Source organism: Gorilla gorilla, chromosome 16 (assembly GCF_029281585.2).
Source record: "Gorilla gorilla gorilla isolate KB3781 chromosome 16, NHGRI_mGorGor1-v2.1_pri, whole genome shotgun sequence".
NCBI classification, from domain to species: domain Eukaryota; kingdom Metazoa; phylum Chordata; class Mammalia; order Primates; family Hominidae; genus Gorilla; species Gorilla gorilla.
The window spans coordinates 59,836,388-59,856,939 of record NC_073240.2 but is presented as its reverse complement, the minus strand read 5'-3'; the positions used below and the strand labels follow the sequence as shown (position 1 = coordinate 59,856,939).

At 39.0% G+C, this 20,552-nt stretch overlaps 1 protein-coding gene across 8 annotated transcripts in view; it reads right to left on the bottom strand.

Annotated features, from left to right (window-relative positions):
• Positions 1-20,552, bottom strand: part of RNF111 (ring finger protein 111) — a 106,664-nt gene that overhangs the window by 10,021 nt on the left and 76,091 nt on the right. For 2 of the 8 annotated variants that reach the window (XM_063699030.1, XM_063699033.1), the window contains exons 6-10: positions 19,208-19,527; positions 10,147-10,405; positions 5,091-5,439; positions 2,131-2,283; positions 595-721 (exon numbers count right to left, since the gene is read on the bottom strand). In XM_063699030.1, coding sequence (XP_063555100.1) covers positions 595-721; positions 2,131-2,283; positions 5,091-5,439; positions 10,147-10,405; positions 19,208-19,527 — 1,208 coding nt within the window. Of the gene's footprint in view, positions 1-594; positions 722-2,130; positions 2,284-5,090; positions 5,440-10,146; positions 10,409-19,207; positions 19,528-20,552 lie in introns of all 8 variants that reach the window. The other 6 variants (XM_063699029.1, XM_063699031.1, XM_063699034.1 and 3 more) reach the window with 3 other exon arrangements.

Genomic DNA, 20,552 nt, shown 5'->3' with positions numbered 1-20,552 from the left:
TTGGGAGGCCAAGGTGGGCAGATCACTTGAGGCCAGGAGTTTGAGACCAGCCTGGCCAAATGGTGAAACCCCATCTCTATTAAAAATACAAAAATTAGCCAGGTATGGTGGCACGCGCCTGTAATCCCAGCTACTTGGGAGGCTGAGGCAGGAGAATCACTTGAACCCAGGAGGTGGAGGCTGCAGTGAGCTGAGATCATACTACTGCACTCCAGCCTGGGTGACAGAGTGAGACTCTGTCGAAAAAAAAAGAAAAAAGAAAATCAAGTATGACTGCATCAGAACGGATCTATTACCACTTATGGTAAAATAACTGAAGCACAGTATACTCCTGCCAGTGGATTAAGAGTATCTTGGTATACAAAAAACCCCACACTTTTTTGTCATGTCACACATTAAGAGTACATGTTACGATGCAAATTATACGTGCAGATTTTAATACATCTAATACCTTTTTATAGCACAATTTTAGCTAACAAGATTACTCTCAAATTCTATTAAACATCTATATTAATATAGTGAAATATTTCCAATAAAATATTTAGAAAAGGAACTTTTAGAACATGTCAAAATTTTGAAAATTTTCCATTTTACCATTAAAGGAAGAGCTCCTAATTGTAAGTGATGAAGTCGAGGAGGTGCGTGATAATGGGCCAAGTGAGGATGCAATGCACCAGGTGTATAAGTAGCTGCAGTCACTCCAGCTTCAATTCCCAGTTCCCTAACAAAAGGATGAGAACAGTTTAATCCTCCTTAGGGTCTCTTTTTTATCAACAGACATGGGGAGTTACGTTTACACTTAAAAAAGTAATCTAAGGTTTCTTAACTTACAAAGCTGAGGAAAGATAATTTAGCCCAAAATATTTAACTAATAATTTCAAATTTATTTTAGAACTGAAAGCTCTAAAAACTTAAATTTTGTGACAATGAGGAGCAAAGCATTTCTACTTGGTTTCACATCTTACAAAGGAAGGAAATATATGGCTACGAAGTTCCCTTTCAAGATAAAAGTCTGATACTACTTGAGGAGCATACAACATAGAATTTACTTTTTTGGTGTATCTGAATGTTACAGATGCTCTCTGGGTTTTTGTTTGCTAGATATCATCTCTTGGTTGTTGACATTAGGGACAATTAGAATAGCAAACTCTTCTACACCTTATAAAAGAAGGGCAAACAACATTTTAGAAGGGGTAAAACTGTTATATGCTAAGTCTTCATTTACTTATTCTCATTTTATGTTCTGCCTCAAAAGTCATTGTGGTTCAAGATCTCAATGAATGCCCACACACAATGGATTCAGAAAATTAATCTAATGAAAATCTGCTTCCACCTATCTAGGAAAGACCACAAATCTAGGAGAAGGAAGGCTAAATTTCCCTTGTCAATGGCAGGTGAGGGTGGTGGAGCAAATCTGAGTACAAAGGTGGGGGTCAGATAAAGAAGATGTGAAAAGTAAGATCAGTCGAGGGAGTCAACTTTGGTGGTAACCCTGAAGAACAGGAAAAAAGGTCCACGCCTCTTACTTACACGGCAACTCTAAAAAACCTAAACTCACAGGAGACAGTAGCATGTTGTTTACCAGAGGCTGAGGAGAGGGTGGGGGGTCATGAATGAGGAAAGGGGAGATGCTGGTCGATGGGTACAAAGCTTCAGCTGGGAGGAGTAAGTTCTGATATTCTACTGCACAGCATGGTGACTACAGTGAAGAATAACATACCGTATATTTCAAAACTGCGACAAAAGCAGATTTTAAATATACTCACCACAAAGAAATGATCAATATTGGAGGTGATAAATGTGCCATTAGCCTGATTTAATCATTTCACAATGTATATATGTATTGAAATACTATGTTGTACCTCCAAATATATACAATTATTATTTTTCAATTAAACATAAAATAACACCTAAAAAAAAAGTACTACTCCTGCTTGATATGGTTCCCTGCCCCAGCTCCTATTCTTTCCTCTCCAAACCTCTATCTGCCCAGAGGCAGTGTCTCAGTTAAACTGGGGATTAGGTTTCTCCACATCACCCTTCTGCAAAGCAATCAATCACAAGGCATCTCTTCCAATAGTTTTACCACAAGCTGTGAAGCACTGTTTTGAAATTAAAGAAGATACTGACCAGGCAGACCTCTCTGGAGCCTGTCGAGGATGTGAGGACATAGTCTGAGGCACATGAATATGATGCCCATGACCATAGTTTGGGTGCATCCTATGTGGATGGGGTGGGGGGCGTTCATGTGCCCGCCTGGAAACACAGAACACAAAAAGACCACTGGAAATAATTGAATAATTGGTTATTTCTTTTCTTAATGTAGAAAAAAATCCCTAGTATTAATACTATAAACATCTATAGATTAGTCATAAAATAAATTTTATAATAAATTATAAAAACATATAAAATTATTTGTTAATAAATCAAGAAACCATCACCTTCTCCATAAATTCTAATTGCTCATTTATTCCAATGCTTCCAATTCAAATATCATCCAAGGAAAATGCTAATTTTAACATTATCTTGTATACCTTCTTTACAAGTGATATTTTAAATAGGAGAATAATAGGAATTAAATAAAAATAAAATTTTTAAAAATTAAATACCCCAGGCAAATGTTGCAGGCACAAATAAATTATTGTATATAAACATTAAAGCAGGACAAATTGAAACCTTAATTTTGCTTCATTTACTTATATTGTAAAGACATTCAACCATTTTAATGGATGAAAGTTTAAGAGAAAACAATGTTAACCTTGTGCATTTTTTTTCAAAACACATGTAATACAAGTTAACACACCTAGGAAACTTGTATTTAGATTGATTCATACTTTTTTTTTTTTTTTGGAGAGGAAGTCTAGCTCTGTCACCAGGCTGGAGTACAGTGGCAATCTTGGCTCACTGCAACCTCTGCCTCCCAGATTCAAGCAATTCTCCTGCCTCAGCCTCTCAAGTGGCTGGGACTACAGGTGCATGCCACCACGCCCAGCTAATTTTTGTATTTTGAGACGGGCCAGGATGTTGGCCAGGATGGTCTCAATCTCTTGACCTTGTGATCTGCCCACCTTGGCCTCCCAAAGTGCTGGGATTACAGGCATGAGCCAATGTGCCCAACCTCCATTCATACTCTTTATTCTGCATCCCAGTTTACCGTATTTTCTCTTCCTAAAGTCAGTTAACAGAAGACACTAAAAACAACTTAGTTTCAGGGATTCATTTTTTGCTTTTTTTTTTTTAAGAGGCAGAATCTTGCTCCAGGATCAAGTGCAGTGGCACAGTCATAGCTCAGTGTAACCCTGAACTCCCGGGCTTAAGTGATCCTCCCACCTCAGCCACCTGAGTAGCTGGGACTAAAGGTGTGTGCCACCATACCCAGCTAAGATTCATTTTTATAGTCTTTTTATATTAGTTTTTAACACAATTGCAGATTTTGCATGTTTATTCTAAACAACAATTTGCCAGTTACTGGAGGATAAGACTGTTAAACTGGCAATTTTCTATATAAAAGGTTACTATATTAGAATGGCAGCAACAGCCAGAGATTTGGGATACAATCTTAAATGACAGAAGTAAAACAAAAAGTTACACAAGAGAGCTGGATCATTAATTAGATCAAGAGTTTGGCAAACAGGTTATGTGAAGGGTAAAACGGGAAATTTTTTCAGCTCTACAGGCCATATGTTCTCTGTTGTAACTACTCAGCTTAGCCTTTGTAATGTGGAAACAGCCACAAACAACAGACACTTTTTCAGTTTGTTTGTAACTGAAAAACTGCAGCTGTTTTCCAATAAAATTTTGTTTACAAAAATCGGTAGGCAGAATTAGGCCAATAGTTTGCTGATCTGAATAAGAAAATCAGATCCTGAATAATCAAAAGAAAAAAAGGATTTTCATAAACTTGAAGTACAATATTTTCACTGTCATTCACTGAAAATTCTATTAATACTTTCCTTTCCTCTCGTTAGTAACATTCAAATCTTTGATATCTTTAGATCTTATTCCTCAGAATCATCAATTTTAACACTGATTTTTACCACACGATATTGCAGAAACACACGGACAAAAGATTAGCTCACATCAGACCAGTCTGGGTACTTTTTTTTAATTGGTTTGCATAAAGAAATTAGCCTGGGTCATATGGTAAAACTGGTCAGATTTTACTAAATAACCTGGTATAAACTTGTTTTTTCAACACATACAATTTAGGGAAAGGCAGGGGAAGGTTCTGGTTAGCAAAGAATCTATTTCTTAGTGAAGTGAGGATTTAGTATAGTTACTTTTTTGGGGAGAGGGGGAGAGACAGGGTCTCGCTGTGTCACCCAGGCTGCAGTGCAGTGGCATGATCATGGGAGGATCACTTAAGCACAGGAGTTCAAGGATAAAAGAACTATGGTTGCACCACTGCACTCCAGCCTTGACCCCCTGGGCTCAGACGATTCTTTCATCTCAGCCTACCGAGTAGCTGGGACCACAGGAGTATGCCACTACACCCAGCTACTTTCTTTTTTTGGTGGAGACGAGGTCTCCTTATGTTGCCCAAGCTGGTTTCAAACTCCTGGGCTCAAGCGATCCTCCTGCCTCAGCCTCCCAAAGTGTTGGAATTACAGGTGTGAATCACTGCAGCCACCTATCTTTCGTTTTCTACTGTTGTTAAAGGACACAGGGTCTTGCTCTACCACCTAAGCTAGAGTGCAGTGGCACAGTCACAGCTCAGCTTTGAACTCCTGGGCTCAAATTATCCTCCTGCCTTAGCCTCCTGAGCAACTGGGGATTACGGGCATGAGCCTCACCCAGCTTATAGTTACAAGTTACATTATTTCTAGAGACTTCATGGTTTTTTTTGTTGTTGCTGTTCTTTGTTCTTTTTTTAAAAAAAGAAAACAACAACAACAAAAAAACAGTATTTCACTGTGTTGCCCAGATGGACTCAAACTCCTGGGCTCAAGCAATCCTCCTGTCTCAGCCTCCCAAGCAGCTGTGACTACAAGTGCATGCCACCATGCCTAGTTGGATTTCAGAGTTGTAAAGACCAATGGAAGTAGAAGAAAAAGCAAACTTGACTTTCTTTTTAAAAATGTAAAACATACGTTGGATGCTGCATCATCCTCCTCCTTTGAACTTCCATCCTCTGCATCACTTCATGAGGATGCAGTCTCTGTGCTGGAGGTGCTGTGGCTTGAATATGGTGCGAAATTGGCTGGTGTGTAGGAGGAAGATGCTGAGGGATTGGTGCAGCTGTACTGGCTAAGTGAGTTGGTGGTGGGGGTGCCACAGGATGAGATGTTGCATGAGAAGATATTTGAGAATGGAAAGCATGTACAGGATGAGGAATAACATAATCCACTTGAGGCGGAGGCTGAGTCTGAGGAGGGGGGTTTCCATGAGAATGCGGGCAGGCAGAAGCTTGATGATGAAGTGGCCTTGTCAAAGAGGCATCTGCAAGAAAAATATTTTGAGTATGTTACATAGGCACCATGCAGTTGAACATATATTGCTATTATACATTCCTATTGTACTTTTAAACATATTAGTATTTTATTTTTATGAATACTTTATCAAGTAAAGTATTCAAGCAACTGCTCAAGCAACTTGCTCCCTTCTTAGAATAATCTTGGATATCTTCTTATGTCAATATATATATTATAGTTTAACTTCACTCACAGCTTCACAACATTCTATTATATGAACACACCAAAATATACTGACAAAATCCCCACTGATAAAAAAGAAACCCAAATGCTATGATAAATATCTGTGTATATGCTCACTCCTGCACTCACTCTTTCATTTACACATATGTATACACACATATATAGAGATCATTTCTGTAGCATAAATTCCTGTAAGTAGTTGTGGGACAGAAAGAAAAAAATAAATTTAGATGCCAGTTAATAAAAATACCCTTTCCAAAAGGTTGCCATAATTAATATTTCCATCAAGAGTACACAGGAAGGGCCAGGCACCGTGGCTCACACCTGTAATCCCAGCACTTTAGGAGGCCAAGGTGGGCAGAGTCACCTGAAGCCAGGAGTTCGAGACCAGCCTGGCCAACATGGCGAAGCCCCGTCTCTACTAAAAATACAAAAATTATCCAGGCATGGTGATGCGCACCTGTAATCCCAGCTACTAGGGAGGCTGAGGCAGGAGAATCGCTTGAACCTGGGAGGTGGAGGATGCAGTGAGCTGAGATCATGCCACTGCACCCCAGCCTAGGTGACAGAGTGAGACTCCACCTCAAAAAAAAAAAAAAAGGAGCACACAAGAAGGCCTGATTACCCCCACATTACCACTAAATTTTTAAAATAAATGCCAGTCTAAGAAAAATCCTTTATTTCTTGACCACTTGTATGTCTTCTCAGAATTATCTATTTACATGCTTAGCCTATTGTATTACTCACGTTTTTCTTATTGACTTTAAGTATTATTTGCATATATGGAAGCTCTGTCATAATAGGGTGTAAACATTTTTCCAAACTGTCTCTCTCTCTCCCTACCCCATGTCATTATTCCTGTGCTACATTAAGGTGAAGGAGGCATATTTGTTTCCCATCAAATATGGACGTAAAGTCCTTAATAAGATGGCTCCTACCATTTCTTCATTCTACATCTTTATGTTTCAAAGTGACTGCTGAAAAATCTTTCTGAGGAATACACATCTTTCTTACTCTTCGAGATGTGCATCTACTTGACATGTAAAAAAAAAAAAGTTTGTCTTAGATTTCAATACAAATTTCATTTTATTGGAAGATGTTCTTGGAAGTCTGATATAGACCAACAGCCATTCTCTAGTTTCATTACAGAGGTTTTCAATTTTTAATGCTTTTGATTCATTCAGCAAGGGCAGAAGTTAGGTAACAATAACTCAACTATATTTTCAAAGTATGCCTTGTTAGCATGTACTTAAAGGAAACTTTCAACAAATCTAATTTTTAAAAGTTGCAAGACAAATTTTTAAACCAATTTTCTAAAAGTTCTGTTTTCAAATCAATGCTTTACTCTTCAAGAAGGCACAAAGCTCAGTAGCTCTTAATCATAAAAAATGAATCCACTATGTTTTATGATTGTTAACTATCCTTTCTCAAATTCACAGCATTTTTTCTAGTTTCAAAGTTTTATATTTGTGTAATCGTTATACAACATTCACAAATATTACAAAGCAAGAAGTTTTGTTCCAGAATGAGTCCATTTATTTAACTACTCTTCAGACATCACTTTAATTCACTGTTTAAACAAAACAGGTTGCTGACCATTTTAAGAGTGACATATTCCACATTCCCAAAAACCCTTTCCCTTCCTCTATTTGTGTTCCCAACAGTTAAAAAAAAAAAAAGTTCTTGATATTGTTTCCTAGACGTTCAACATATCACTTGCAGATGTAATACTATGCTTTATTCCAACATTTACTCACTGCATTCCTATAGCTTTGCAGTGTAGACCATTTGCTTTATGATTAATCATAAGTAGCCTTACCTATACCTCTCTCTTTTTTTTTTCTTTTTTTGAGACGGAGACTCGCTCTATCGCCCAGGCTGGAGTGCAGTGGTGTGATCTCAGCTCACTGCAACCTCCATCTCCGAGGTTCAAGCAATTCTCCTGCCTCAGCCTCCCGAGTAGCTGCGATTACAGGCACCTGCCACCACACCCGGCTAGTTTTTGTATTTTTAGTAGAGACAGGGTTTTGCCATGTTGGCCAGGCTGGTCTTGAACTCCTGACCTCAGGTGATCCATCCACCTCGGCCTCCCGAAAGTGCTGGGATTACAGGCGTGAGCCACTGTGCCTGGTCTTTTTTTTTTTTTTAGAGACAGGTTCTCACTATGTTGTCCAGGCAGGAGTATAAGGATTATTCACAGGTGTGATAACAGCACACTACAACCTTGAACTCCTGAGCTCAAGCAATCCCCATGCCTCAGCCTCCTGAGGAGCAGGAACTACATGCTCATACTACCAAGCCAGGCCTTACATATCTTCTCAATACATCTTATTAATAAGATAGTAAAACTTTTAAATAATAGCATTTCAAGTACAGTTGTTTTATCACTTCATCAAGACCACAAACCTTTCAAAAGCAAAAAGAGACATATTCTTACTCCACAAGTATTGTTGTTATACATATAAATGTACTTATGAAACAGCAAACTATTCATTTGGATCCAAGTATCACAATTTATAGCCAATAGGAATTATTCCCATTTTACAAGTGCAAAGAATGTAAGGACAGAGAGATTAAATAACTTATCCAAAGTCACTAAGCTAATTAGAGCTGGGAGGTCAACTCGAATCTATCCAATTCTAAAGCTAGTGCTTTACGACGCCATATTGTCTTCCCCAGTTCATTCTGGATGAAAAAAGGTTTAAGAACCACATGTTTCACACGTGAACTAAAGCGTACGGGAAATGTTTTTTAAAAGCACGGGCAAGTTGGGGAGAGAATACACATACTCCTTCAGGAAAAGAAGCCCAAAAGAGAGTTATCAAAATGTCTCTAACAGAAAATAATACAATTTAAATTTCCTACCTTCATTCTCATTAACACACTCCTAATGAGGTGTGTAAATTGATGCAGCCCCTTGGAGAGAACTTAACAGTATTTATCTGAAAGTTTATCCCTCTGATATAGCAATCACATTTCTAGGAAGTTATACTATACATAAACTCAACCATAAACAACTTTAATGTCCATCAACAGAAGACTGATTTAAAATACAATGGATATTATGGGGGTATTAAAAACCAATGAGCTTGATTTTTATGTGCTAATATGCAAAAATCAAAATATACTGTTAAATTTAAAAACAAAAACCAAGAAGTAGAATATGTTTGATTTCCCATTTTTAAAAGGTAAGACATATACCTATCTATGTGTACAAAGAAAATTTCTAAAAGTTTTTATAGAACAGTTGCTACCTCTGATATATTAAGGTTAGTAAGCTGTGCAAGGAAGCTTTTAAATTCTCATTTTATATGACTGCAGTCTGAATGTTTTAGAATATTACAAATGAATCTAAAACATTTATTTATTAGGACATTTTGAAAGGAATGAACTTACTCATAAACTGCTTCAGTATATTATTTTTAAAGGGGAGGGGCAGAAAATTACACATATTGAATTTCAAATAAAAGATGATCAATCAGAAATGAATACCATCAAGTATTACAAAATAGGCCATGCATCACACTGGTGCTCATACAAAGAATTGGCCCATTGGTCAATGCTTTGTAAAAACTGTTTCTAAATGTTTTCCAATTTATACTTTAAATTTTAAGTTGCATTACTGAGAAGGTAAATAATATATCACCAGTTTCACTGTACAAATTCTGGGTTGATTCCAGCTGTGTCTGCACGATGCAGATATTTTTAAATGACTGGAGTAGAAGAAAAAATCGAAGAAGATATGTAAGTGAAAATTACCACTTGCCATGTAATCGAAACAAAACACAAATTTCCTTGCTGACTTCCTGGTTCATTTCCAGCCTGAATTTTTGGTGTTTATCAGCCAAGTGTTTATTAAGCTTCCATTTCATTATTAGCTTATGATCTAACAAAATAGTAAATATGTTACATAGCCTTAGGGTATTTATCATTTCTTGTGATATCTAACGAATTTCAATTTCTTTAGAAAAGGCATGCCTGGTTCTATTTTATTTTTATAGAAACGGGGTCTCATTATGTTGCCCAGGCTGGTCTCAAACTCCTGGCCTCAAGCAATCCTCCTGCCTTGGCCTCCCAAAGTGCTGGGATTACAGGAGTGAGCCATCATGCCCAACCATGGTTATATTTTAATTGCCTGCATCAGATGAATATAAAAATCCTTTTACAACTCCCAAAGCTTGCTGTCAGGAAATTCTCTCTTATGTCTCAGTTAACTGCTTGAGAATTCTTAAAATTTACTTTACTGTGCCTAGAAATACTACTCAACTTTCACATTTCTTCAGCTATACTAAAGAACAAATCTAAATTCCTTAAAACTTCCATTCAATCCACCTCAATTACATAATATTAACATGGGAAAAAATATACCCTACTCTTAAGCCAAGTAAATACTAAAAATTTAAGAACTGGGATTAAAGGTTATTTCATAAGGAAGTACAAAATGCTTCATTGATATGACTCTAGATTTTGTGTCCACTAAGTATATACTTACAAGGGGGTGGCATGTAATGTCGACATGATGAGAGAGAGGGCTGTGGAGGGGGCTGGGGCTGGGGCTGCGCAACCATGCTTGATCCATAGCCATCTATTGATGATAAAGGTTGACTTGGGGCAGCAGCAGCAGCCTGATGGCCAAAGATTGCAGCTCGGGAGGAAGAAACAGGGCAGCAGGGGTCAAATGCAGATGCTCCATGAAAACTGCCACTTCCATGACTTCTGATACCACTGTTGCTCAGGTCTACTGGCAATGCCTGCTAGATAAAAAGGAAGTATATTTTATCTTTCTGAAGTTTGGTCAAATATTTCATGTTATATTATAAAGTATTCCTAATATAACCAAAAAAACATAATCTTTAAATTAGTTTGAAAACAGGAAGATTCTTAGTATGAAGAACCAGTGAGCACCAACAAAATACTTGGTTGTCTTGAATATAAGAAGCGTATCCTGGATTGTGAAAATTGTAGTGGTTTTATAGTTAAACCAATTTTTAAAAATCAAGCATAAGATTTTATCACAAGATGAACAAAAGTTTAATATATTAAAATCTTTTTGTCTTATAACAAATACATCTTAGAAACTTTAAAAATCATACTTCTATATTCTCCTTTATCCCAACATTGTGACTAGTACTTTAGGACTCCTTGAGAAAACATACTATCACACTACTGAAAATATTAAGGTTCTAGGAAAAATCTTGTCTGCCCCAAGTTCCAAACTGTATAAGGCAAGAATTCAATTAAAGTGCTAATAAACAAATCTACATTATTCAAAATAACAATGGACATAAGATTTTTCAGACTAAATCATGAATTACCTTTGCCACTTAAAGCTTTCACTTGTTCAAAAACATAAGATAAAAAAAGTTAAAGCACTGCTTCCTTTTTTAGGCATATTTATTGCATTTTATAGGCATATTTAGTGCTTTGCACATGTTCGGGGTTTTTTGTTTTATTTTTAATAACTTGAAGGTTTGTGGCTACACTGCCAAGCAAGCCTATCAGAGTTATTTTTCCAACAGCATGTGGAAACTCTGTGTCTGTGTCACATTTTGGTAATTCTCATAATATTTATATTTTTCTCATTATTATTTTATCTGTTATGGTGATATTTGATCAGTAGTCACTGATGTTACTATTATAATTGCTTTGGGCACCAAGAACTGTGCCCATATAAGACAACAAATTTAACAGATAAACATGTGTGTCCTGACCAGATGTTTCCCCATTACCCTCCTCTCCTCTCTTTGGGCCTCCCTATTCCCTGAGACACAACAACATTGAAATTATGCCAATTAATGGCCTCTAGTATTCCAGTGAAAGGAAGATTTGCACATCTCTCATTTTAAACCAAAACCGAAAAATGATTAAGCTTAGTGAGGAAGGCATGTCAAAAGCCCAGACAGGCCAAAAGCTAGGCCTCTTGCACCAATTAGCCAAGTCATGAATGCAAAGGAAAAATCCTTGAAAGAAACTGAAAGCACTCCAGTGAACACACAAATGATAAGAAAGTGAAACACCCTTATTGCTGATCTAAAGAAAGTTTTAGTAATCTAGATGGAAGATCAAACCAGCTACAATATTCTCTTAAGCCAAAGCCTAAGCCAGAGCAAGGCCCTAACTCTTCAATTCTATGAAGGCTGAGGGAGGCAAGGAGGCTGCAGAAGAAAAGTCTGAAGATAGCAGAGGTTAGTTCATAAAACTGAAGGAAAGAAGCTATCTCTATAAGATAAAAGTGCAAGGAGAAGCAGCAAGTGCTGATGTAGAAGCTACAGTAAGTTATCTAGAAAATCCAGCTAAGATCATTTATGGAAAGTGCTACAGTGAATAACAGATTTTCCATGTCGACAAAACAGCGTAATATTGGAAGATGTCATCCAGGACTTTCATAGCTAAAGAGAAGTCAATGGCTGGCTTCAAAGTTTCCGAGGACTGAATGATTCTTCTTAGGGTCTAATGTAGCTGGTGACTTAAAATCCAATGCTCATTTGCAATTCCAGAATTCCCAGGGCCCTTAAGATTTATGCTAAATCTATTCTGCCTGTGCTCTATTAACAAACAACAAAGCCTAGATGACAGTACAGCTACTTACGTGGTTTACTGAATATTTTAAGAATACTGTTGAGACCCACTACTAAGAAAAAAATATTCCTTTCAAAATGTTACTGCTTGGCAAAAGTGAGACCTTTTCTCAAAAAAGAAAAAAGAAAATTGCTGTTTCTTGACAATGCACATAGTCACCAAAGAGCTCTGATGATGTATAAGTAGATTAATGTTTTCATACCTAACACAACATCCAGTCTGCAGACTATGAATCAAGGAGTAATCTCAACTTTCAAGTGTTATTATTAAAGAAATACATTTCATAAGGCTATAGCTGCCATAATAATTCCTCTGATCAATCTGGGCAAAAGTAAATTGAAAACCTTCCAGAAAGGAGTCACCATTCTAGATGTCATTAAGAACATTTGTGGTTCATGGAAGGCAGTCAAAATATTAACATTAATAATTTGGAAGAAGTGGATTCCAAGCCTCATGCATACTTTGAGGGGTTCAAGACTTCAGTGGATGAAGTAACTACAGATGTTGTGAAGACAGCGAGAGAACTAGAATAAGAAGTTGGACCCTGAAGATGTGATTGAACTGCCGCAAATGCTGATAAAAGCTGAATGAGTTGCTTCTGACGGAGGAGCAAAGAAAGTAGTTTATTTATTTTTTTTTGGAGACGGTGTCTCACTCTATTGCCCAGGTTGGTGTGCAGTAGTGCAATCTTGGCTCACTGCAACTTCCGCCTCCCAGGTTCAGGCAATTATCTTACCTCAGCCACGCGAGCAGCTGGGATTACAGGCGCATGCCACCACGCACGGCTAATTTTTCTATTTTTAGTAGACACAAGGTTTCACCATGTTGCCCACGCTGGTCTTGAACTGCTGACCGCAAGTGATCTGCCTGCCTCAGCCTCTCAAACAAAGTGCTGGGATTACAGAAGTGAGCCTCTGCACCCAGGCTCTTTTATTTACTTTTGAGACAAGGTCTCACTGTGTTGCCTACACTGGAGTGCAGTAATACAAACGTGGCTCACTACAGCCTCCACCTACCCAGCTCAAGCAATCCTCCCAACTTCAGCCTCCCGAGTAGCTAGGACCACAGGCGCGTGCCACTGCACCCAGCTAATTTTTAGATTTTTTGTAGAGACAGAGTCTTGCCATGTTGCCCAGACTGGTCTTTAACTCCTCCCACCTCAGCCCCACAAAGTGTTGGGAGCAAATGCATGAGCCAGCATGCCCAGCTGGAAGTGTTTTTTTTTTTTTTTTAATAAAAAAATTGCAGGGCCCCAGACACATCATTTAAACAAACAAACAAACAAAAAACTGCAGCAAAAGTGGTTTCTTGAGATAGAATCTTCTCCTGGTAAAGATACTAGGAAAAAGATGGAAATGACAGGCCGGGCGTGGTGGCTCACGCCTGTAATCCCAGTACTTTGGGAGGCTGAGGCAGGCAGATCACGAAGTCAGGAGATTGAGACCAACGTGGCTATCACAGTGAAACCCCGTCTCTACTAAAAAATACAAAAAAATTAGCCAGGCGTGGTGGCGGGCACCTGTAGTCCCAGCTACTTCGGAGGCTGAGGCAGGAGAATGGCATGAACCTGGGAGGTGGAGCTTGCAGTGAGCCGAGATCATGCCACTGCACTCCAGCCTGGGCAACAGAGTGAGGCTGTCTCAAAAAAAAAAAAAAAAAGATGGAAATGACAGCAAAAGATTTAGAGTATCACATCAACTTAATATATTACATTAGTACACTACATAAACTTAAAGCAGCTGCAAAGTTTGAAAGGATTCCAATTCTGAAAGAAGTTCTATGGGTAAAACGCCATTAAACAGCATCATGTGCTACAGAGAAATCTTTCATGAAAGGAACAGCCAATCAATGCAGCAAACTTCACTGTTATCTTACTTCAAGAAATTGCCACAGCCACCCCAATCTTTAGGTACCACCACCTTCATCAGTCATAGCCACCAACATTAAGGCAAGACCCTCCATCAGCAAAAAGTTTACAATTTGCTTAAGTCTCAGAGGATTGCTGGCATTTTTAAAAAATGTATTAGCAATAAGGTATTTTTAAATTGAATTATTTTTAAACTGAAACATGTACGATAAGGTTATTTTTAAACTGAAGCATGTACATTTTTTTAAACATAATGTCACTGTGCAGTGGACTTAGTACAGTGTAAATATTAAATTTTATATGTACTGGGAAACAAAAAAATTCATGTGACTTGCTTTATTCCAATATTCACTTTATTGTATTTATTGTGGTTGTCTGGAACCAAACCTGCAGTATCTCCAAGGTATGCTTGTATTAGGAATACGATTTTAGGGAAAGCCCATTAACTAAGCTGGGAAATAAACCAGAGGGTAGATTCCACTTCCACTCATCAGTAATATTTTCCTCCAAAAAAAAATTTTTTTTTTTTTTTTGAGACAGGATCTCTGTTACCCAGGCTGGAGTGCAGTGGCGCAATCTTGGCTCACTGCAACCTCCACCTCCTAGGCTCAAGTGATTCTCCTGCCTCAACCACCCACAAGAAGCTAGAACTAAAGGCACGAGACCCCACGCCCAGCTAATTTTTGTTTTTTTGTTTCGTTTTGTTAGAAACGGGGTTTCACCATGTTGCACAGGGTGGTCTCAAACTCTTGCGGTCAAGCGATCCACCCGTCTCAGCCTCCCAAGGTGCTAGGATTTCAGGCGTAAGCCACTATGCACTGCCTTCCAAAAGCATCTGGAAAAATCCTAAGCAAAACACTTTCACCTCTACTCTACAGCAAAGGCAAGAATCACTTCTTCGTATTCTTTTTTTTTTTTTTGAGATGGAGTCTCACTCTGTTGCCCAGGCTGGAGTGCAGTGGTGCGATCTCGGCTCACTGCAAGCTCCGCCTCCTGGGTTCAGGCCCATTCTCCTGCCTCGGCCTCCCGAGTAGCTGGGACTACAGGCACCCACCACCACGCCCTGCTACTTTTTTTGTATACTTAGTAGAGACAGGGTTTCACCATGTTAGCCAGTATGGTCTCGATCTCCTGACTTCATGATTCGCCTGCCTCAGCCTCCCAAAGTGCTGGGATGACAGGCGTGAGCCACTGCGTCCGGCCACTTCTTCGTATTCTTGAATACAAACCTACTGCTTAAGTTCAGTGGAACCATACTTTTCAAAATGTGATTAAAGATCATAAAGATCTGATGTTATATATGGAATTATATACAACAACTGTGCAATACTGGAAGCTGAGGGGCTGGAGATGAAAAAACCTAGGGTAACGCATTTGTCAAAGGCCCAAGTCACCCAACAGTCCCGAGAGGAACCACAGCATTCTTTTTAATTTCAGTGAGCTCTAGGTTTAGGGGGAATAATAGAAACAAAAGGAACTTTGGGTGCTGAAAGGAAAGGGGTGTGATGATACTCAAGTTGGGAAAGAGAAAAGGAGGAGCTCCTTTCTTTTGTATTATTTATCTACAATCAAGTATATGTCTGTTCTCCTTCTGTTGAGCTGTACATGTCTGTTCTTCTGTTGAGTTGGCAAATACAATGTATGTCTTCAATTCAGGTAAATACGGTTTAAGAATAATGTTTTAAGACTGAATTTATGTTTACGGTTCAAATCCTTTCCTACTATTTAGACTAAAATTAGCAAATGGACTAGAATATCAACACCTTATGAAGGTGACCAAATTTTATTTTATCTTCATCTCTAGTCAGTGATTAAGAACATTCCCAGAGTAAAGCAATTCCTAGAAGAAACTGAGGGTAAAATTAAAGAATAAAGGGAAAATAAAAACAGTAATGAGAACCCTCTTCTTCACAATTCCAGTTCATTCAATGCTTATTCTCGAAGGACAATCAAGGGTAAGCAAGATGAGTATAGTGATGAGACATAATAATTGGCTTACACAGATTATAAATGACGCATCACACTAATCAAACTACTAGGCACGGTGGTACATGCCTGTAGTCCCAGCCAATTAGAAGTCTGGGGCAGGAGGATTACTTAAGCCCAGGAGTTTAAGGCCAGCCTGAGAAACAAGGCAAGATCCTCTCTAAAAAAAAAAAGCAGGAGGTGGGGTGGGGTTGGGGGGTGGGGGTGGTGTGGCAGGGGTGGGTAGGGATGAAAGCCATATCATATCAAAGCAAGCAGTGAGGACTATCTACATGACTACTGCATCTTCTCGGTTTGCCGGTCTAATTTTTATTTGACTATGCACAATCTGGCACTCAAACATAAGATACCTACAAAATCACAAATCTCAGGTTTTGTTTGCTTCTTCTGCTCCTCTACTTTCTGCTGTACCCAAATAGGTCTAAAGTGAAGACTATATGAAGCTATTTTATGAGCATTTGGTTAATTTTAGAGTCCTACAAACATCAACATGAGTCTCAAACTGTTGTCTTCAAAAATCTCACTCTCTTTACCCTTCAAACCCATTATCACCACTGAATGCCTGTGATCCTGCTGATTCTTCTCAAGTTTTGTTTGCAGTCCAAATACTTCTACTAATACTTACAGGTGGGTAAATGGGTTATATTTATTTTACGCTGAACAGACCTGTAAAAGAGATCCTACCTACAACTGACTCAAGCTGAAATAAAAAGTTGTATACATAATTGATGTCTCAAACTAGCTGTATTATTTTATTAATAACAAAATATTCTGCAAATGAGACTACTGGCAGCTCTTTAATGAATGTAGGAAAAGCTGGTAGACCCACCTCTTCACCATTTTCCTACAATATTTATGAAGCATCATGTAACCAAATTTACAGCAAAACAAAGTTATACTTTCAAGCAGATCCTTTCATTCAATCCACTGGAAAATTCTTCTTGATGCTCCCTCGTTCCCAAGAGATAGGACAGGTCTGGACAATCCATTAATACCAAGAAATATTACCAAAACCGAAATGACATCTAAAATCTCTTTAATTACGTTTTCTACTCAATTCAAACTTCCTCTTGATAGGACCAGCTGTATTTTTAAAGAGAATACAACTCCTTTTTTTTTTTTTTTTTGAGACGGAGTCTTGTTCTGTGGCCCAGACTGGAGTGCGGTGGCATGATCTCAGCTCACTGCAATCTCCGCCTCCCAGATTCAATCGATTCTCCTGCCTCAGTCTCCTGAGCAGCTGGGATTACAGGCACGCGCCACAGACCCAACTAATTTTTGTATTTTTAGTAGAGATGGGGTTTCACCATGTTGGTCAGGCTGGTCTCGAACTCCTGATCTCGTGATCCACCCACTTTGGCCTCCCAGAGTGCTAGGAATACAGGCATGAGCCACCGCGCCCAGCCCTTGTTAATTATTTTTAATCTGTCAGACCCAGAAGACATACCATCAAAATTTTAAAAGATGAGGCAAGTACTTTAGGAAAGGTCAGGTGACATAGAAAAGTGGTAGCTTGGCCGGGCACGGTGGCTTAATGCCTGCAATCCTAGGCAACAAGAGTGAGACTCCATCTCAAAAAAAAGAAAAAAAAAAAAACTTCGGAGTCTTGCTCTGTTGCCCAGGCTAGAGTGCAGTGGTACGATCTTGGCTCACTACAACCTCCACCTCTAAGGTTAAAGTGATTCTCCTGCCTCAGCCTCCCTAGTAGCTGGGACTACAGGCACACACCACCACACCCAGCTAATTTTTGTATTTTAGTAGAAATGGGATTTCACCATGTTGGCCAGGCTGGTCTTGAACTTCTGACCTCAGGTGATCCACCTGCCTTGGCCTCCCAAAGTGCTGGAATTACAGGCGTGAGCCACCATGCCAGCCTCTTTGACTTTTTTTGCAGCACTTTTTTTCTAGAATATTATATGTCAAAATTACAATTTTTCTCTGAAATTACATGTTTTTTTTTTTGTTGTTGTTGTTGTTGTTGTTGTTTGAGACGGCATCTCACTCTGTCGCCCAGGCTGGAGTGCAATGGCGTGATCTCAGCTCACTGCAATCTCCGCCTCCCGGGTTCAAGCAATTCTCCTGCCTCAGCCTCCTGAGTTGCAACACGCAGACTTATATCATAATCGTACATGGAAGTGACATAACAAAAGTTAAAGTAGCATGGAACGCTTGACTTCTTTTACTCCACGTGATTGCCAATACTAATTTAATATTAGTTGACATTTTGCGAACTCAATAATAATACCAACTAATTTACTTAATTATAATTTTTTGCTGACATTTTGATTCTCCATAAACTGAAAACCTCATCTGCCCCTGAGAAAACATGCTACAGCTCTGCAAATGAGAAGGCTGTTTATTTTTAGATGAGTGAAGGTTATAGTGAACTCTAGAGTAGGAGGTAAAAGGGGAAAACTGGGAGAATTTTCCAATTTTTCATGAATTAGCTGGACACTAGAGTTTCAACAATTTGCTTAAAATAAGATCCCAAAGATCAGATCCAACTGTATTTAACTAAAAACATCAAAAACCTTTTTAAAAAGTGATTTTTAGATTAAGTATCAGTTTTGATTACCCACATCCCTGGTCCATTCAATTAGTTGTAATAATTTAGTCCATCTGAAAATCCCAGAGACTTAATTAAAAAGAAACCACAGACCACTAAATTAGGCCATTTTCGAATGTAAGAATGTGATTAATTTAGTGTATAAAATCTATCCCTAGGGGTTTTTTCCTCTTCCCGAAGCCACCACAATTAAAAAAGAAAGGTGGGTTGGTTTTAACGCAAGTAGTTACTCCCTCATGCTGGGTTTTCCAGCCATCTACAACAGGAAGAAGGGGAAGGGAAAGGAGAAAGGAGAGGGAAGGAATGAAGGGGAAGAGGAAAGGGAAGAGAGGGAAGGAAGGAGGGGAAGAGAGAGAGGAAAAGAAGGAAGAATAGGAGGGAGTTAAAAAAAAAAAAAGGAAACAGAGGGAGGCAGGGAGGGAAGAAAGCAGGGAGAGAAATGGAGGGAGGGAGAGAGACAGGAATGAAGGAAGAGGAAGAGAGAGAAAAGGGAGAAGGAGAGAGAGAGAGAGACAAGGGGGGCAGGAAAGAAAGACTGACTCAAATTCCACATACCTGTTCATGATAGCTGGTACCAGAACTACTATTTGCTCCACAAGGTGCTTGTACTTGTGGAGGTCTTTCCACAGGGCAAGCAGGATCACTAAAGGAAGGAGAAACTGGGACAGCTGGGTGGGGAGTATGGTGGTGGTGGTGATGATGTTGAAAATGGTGACCATGCTGCTGAAAGCAACTTGTATGAGGATGTCCTAATGCATGGTGGTTCTGTGACGACCCTCCACATGGTGAGTGCTGGGGACAGCAGGAAGGTAACCTTGGCATTGCAGGAGGGCCAGTTTCCGTTACAGCACTAGATGTAGTTCTCCTTGAGTCATCTTGAAACAGAAAAAAATGCACAGAATAATCAAATCATGAAATATCACTGTGTAAAAAAAATAGGTATGGGGTATAAATAATAAATGTTTAAAGAAATGTTCAGTAAATTCAAATCTCTGTAAATAATGTGATAGTGCCACATTCTTTTTTTTTTTTTTTTTTTTTTGAGATGGAGTCTCGCTGTTGTTGCACAGGCTGGAGTGCAGTGGCGCCATCTTGGCTCACCAAACCTCCGCCTCCTGGGTTCAAGCGATTTTCCTCCCTCAGCCTCCTGAGTAGCTGGGATTACAGGCATGCACCACCACGCCCAGCTTATTTTGTATTTTTAGTACAGATGGGGTTTCTCCATGTTGGTCAGGCTGGTCTTGAACTCCCAACCTCAGGTGATCCACCCGCCTCAGCCTCCCAAAGTGCTGGGATTACAGGCGTGAGCCACCACACCCAGCCGATAGTGCCATATTCTTAACATATACATCATATGATTTTATGCAGTGGTCTTCATTGGGATTTTCCTGAAACTCTAAATTCTTCAGGAGGCTCATATTTACTGCGATGTGTAAGTATGGCAATAGATCATGTTTTCCTATGACATAATAAATGATTTATTACCAGTAAAACTGTATTTTAAAAGTTTAAAAATACGAGTCCTTCCACTATATGCTACAAAGCAAATCCTCTTCCCCTGAGCTCCATGAACCCCTAATATCATAAATCCTTCCTACATAATGCAGGCAGCTATGTACTTCTTAAAATCTCACCTTAAGACACAGCCAGCCAAGTCAGAGTATATCTGGTGAAGTCTCACTATCCACCAACACAAATATATATATTGTATATATTTGCTCAACAGATTCTCCTGCCTCAGCCTCCTAAGTAGCTGGGACCATAGGCACACACCACCATGCCTGGCTAATTTTTGTATTTTTTGTAGAGACAAGATTTTGCCACATTGCCCAGGCTGGTCTTAAGCTCCTTCCTGAGCTCAGGTGATCCGCCCACCTCAGCATCCCAAAGTGCTTGGATT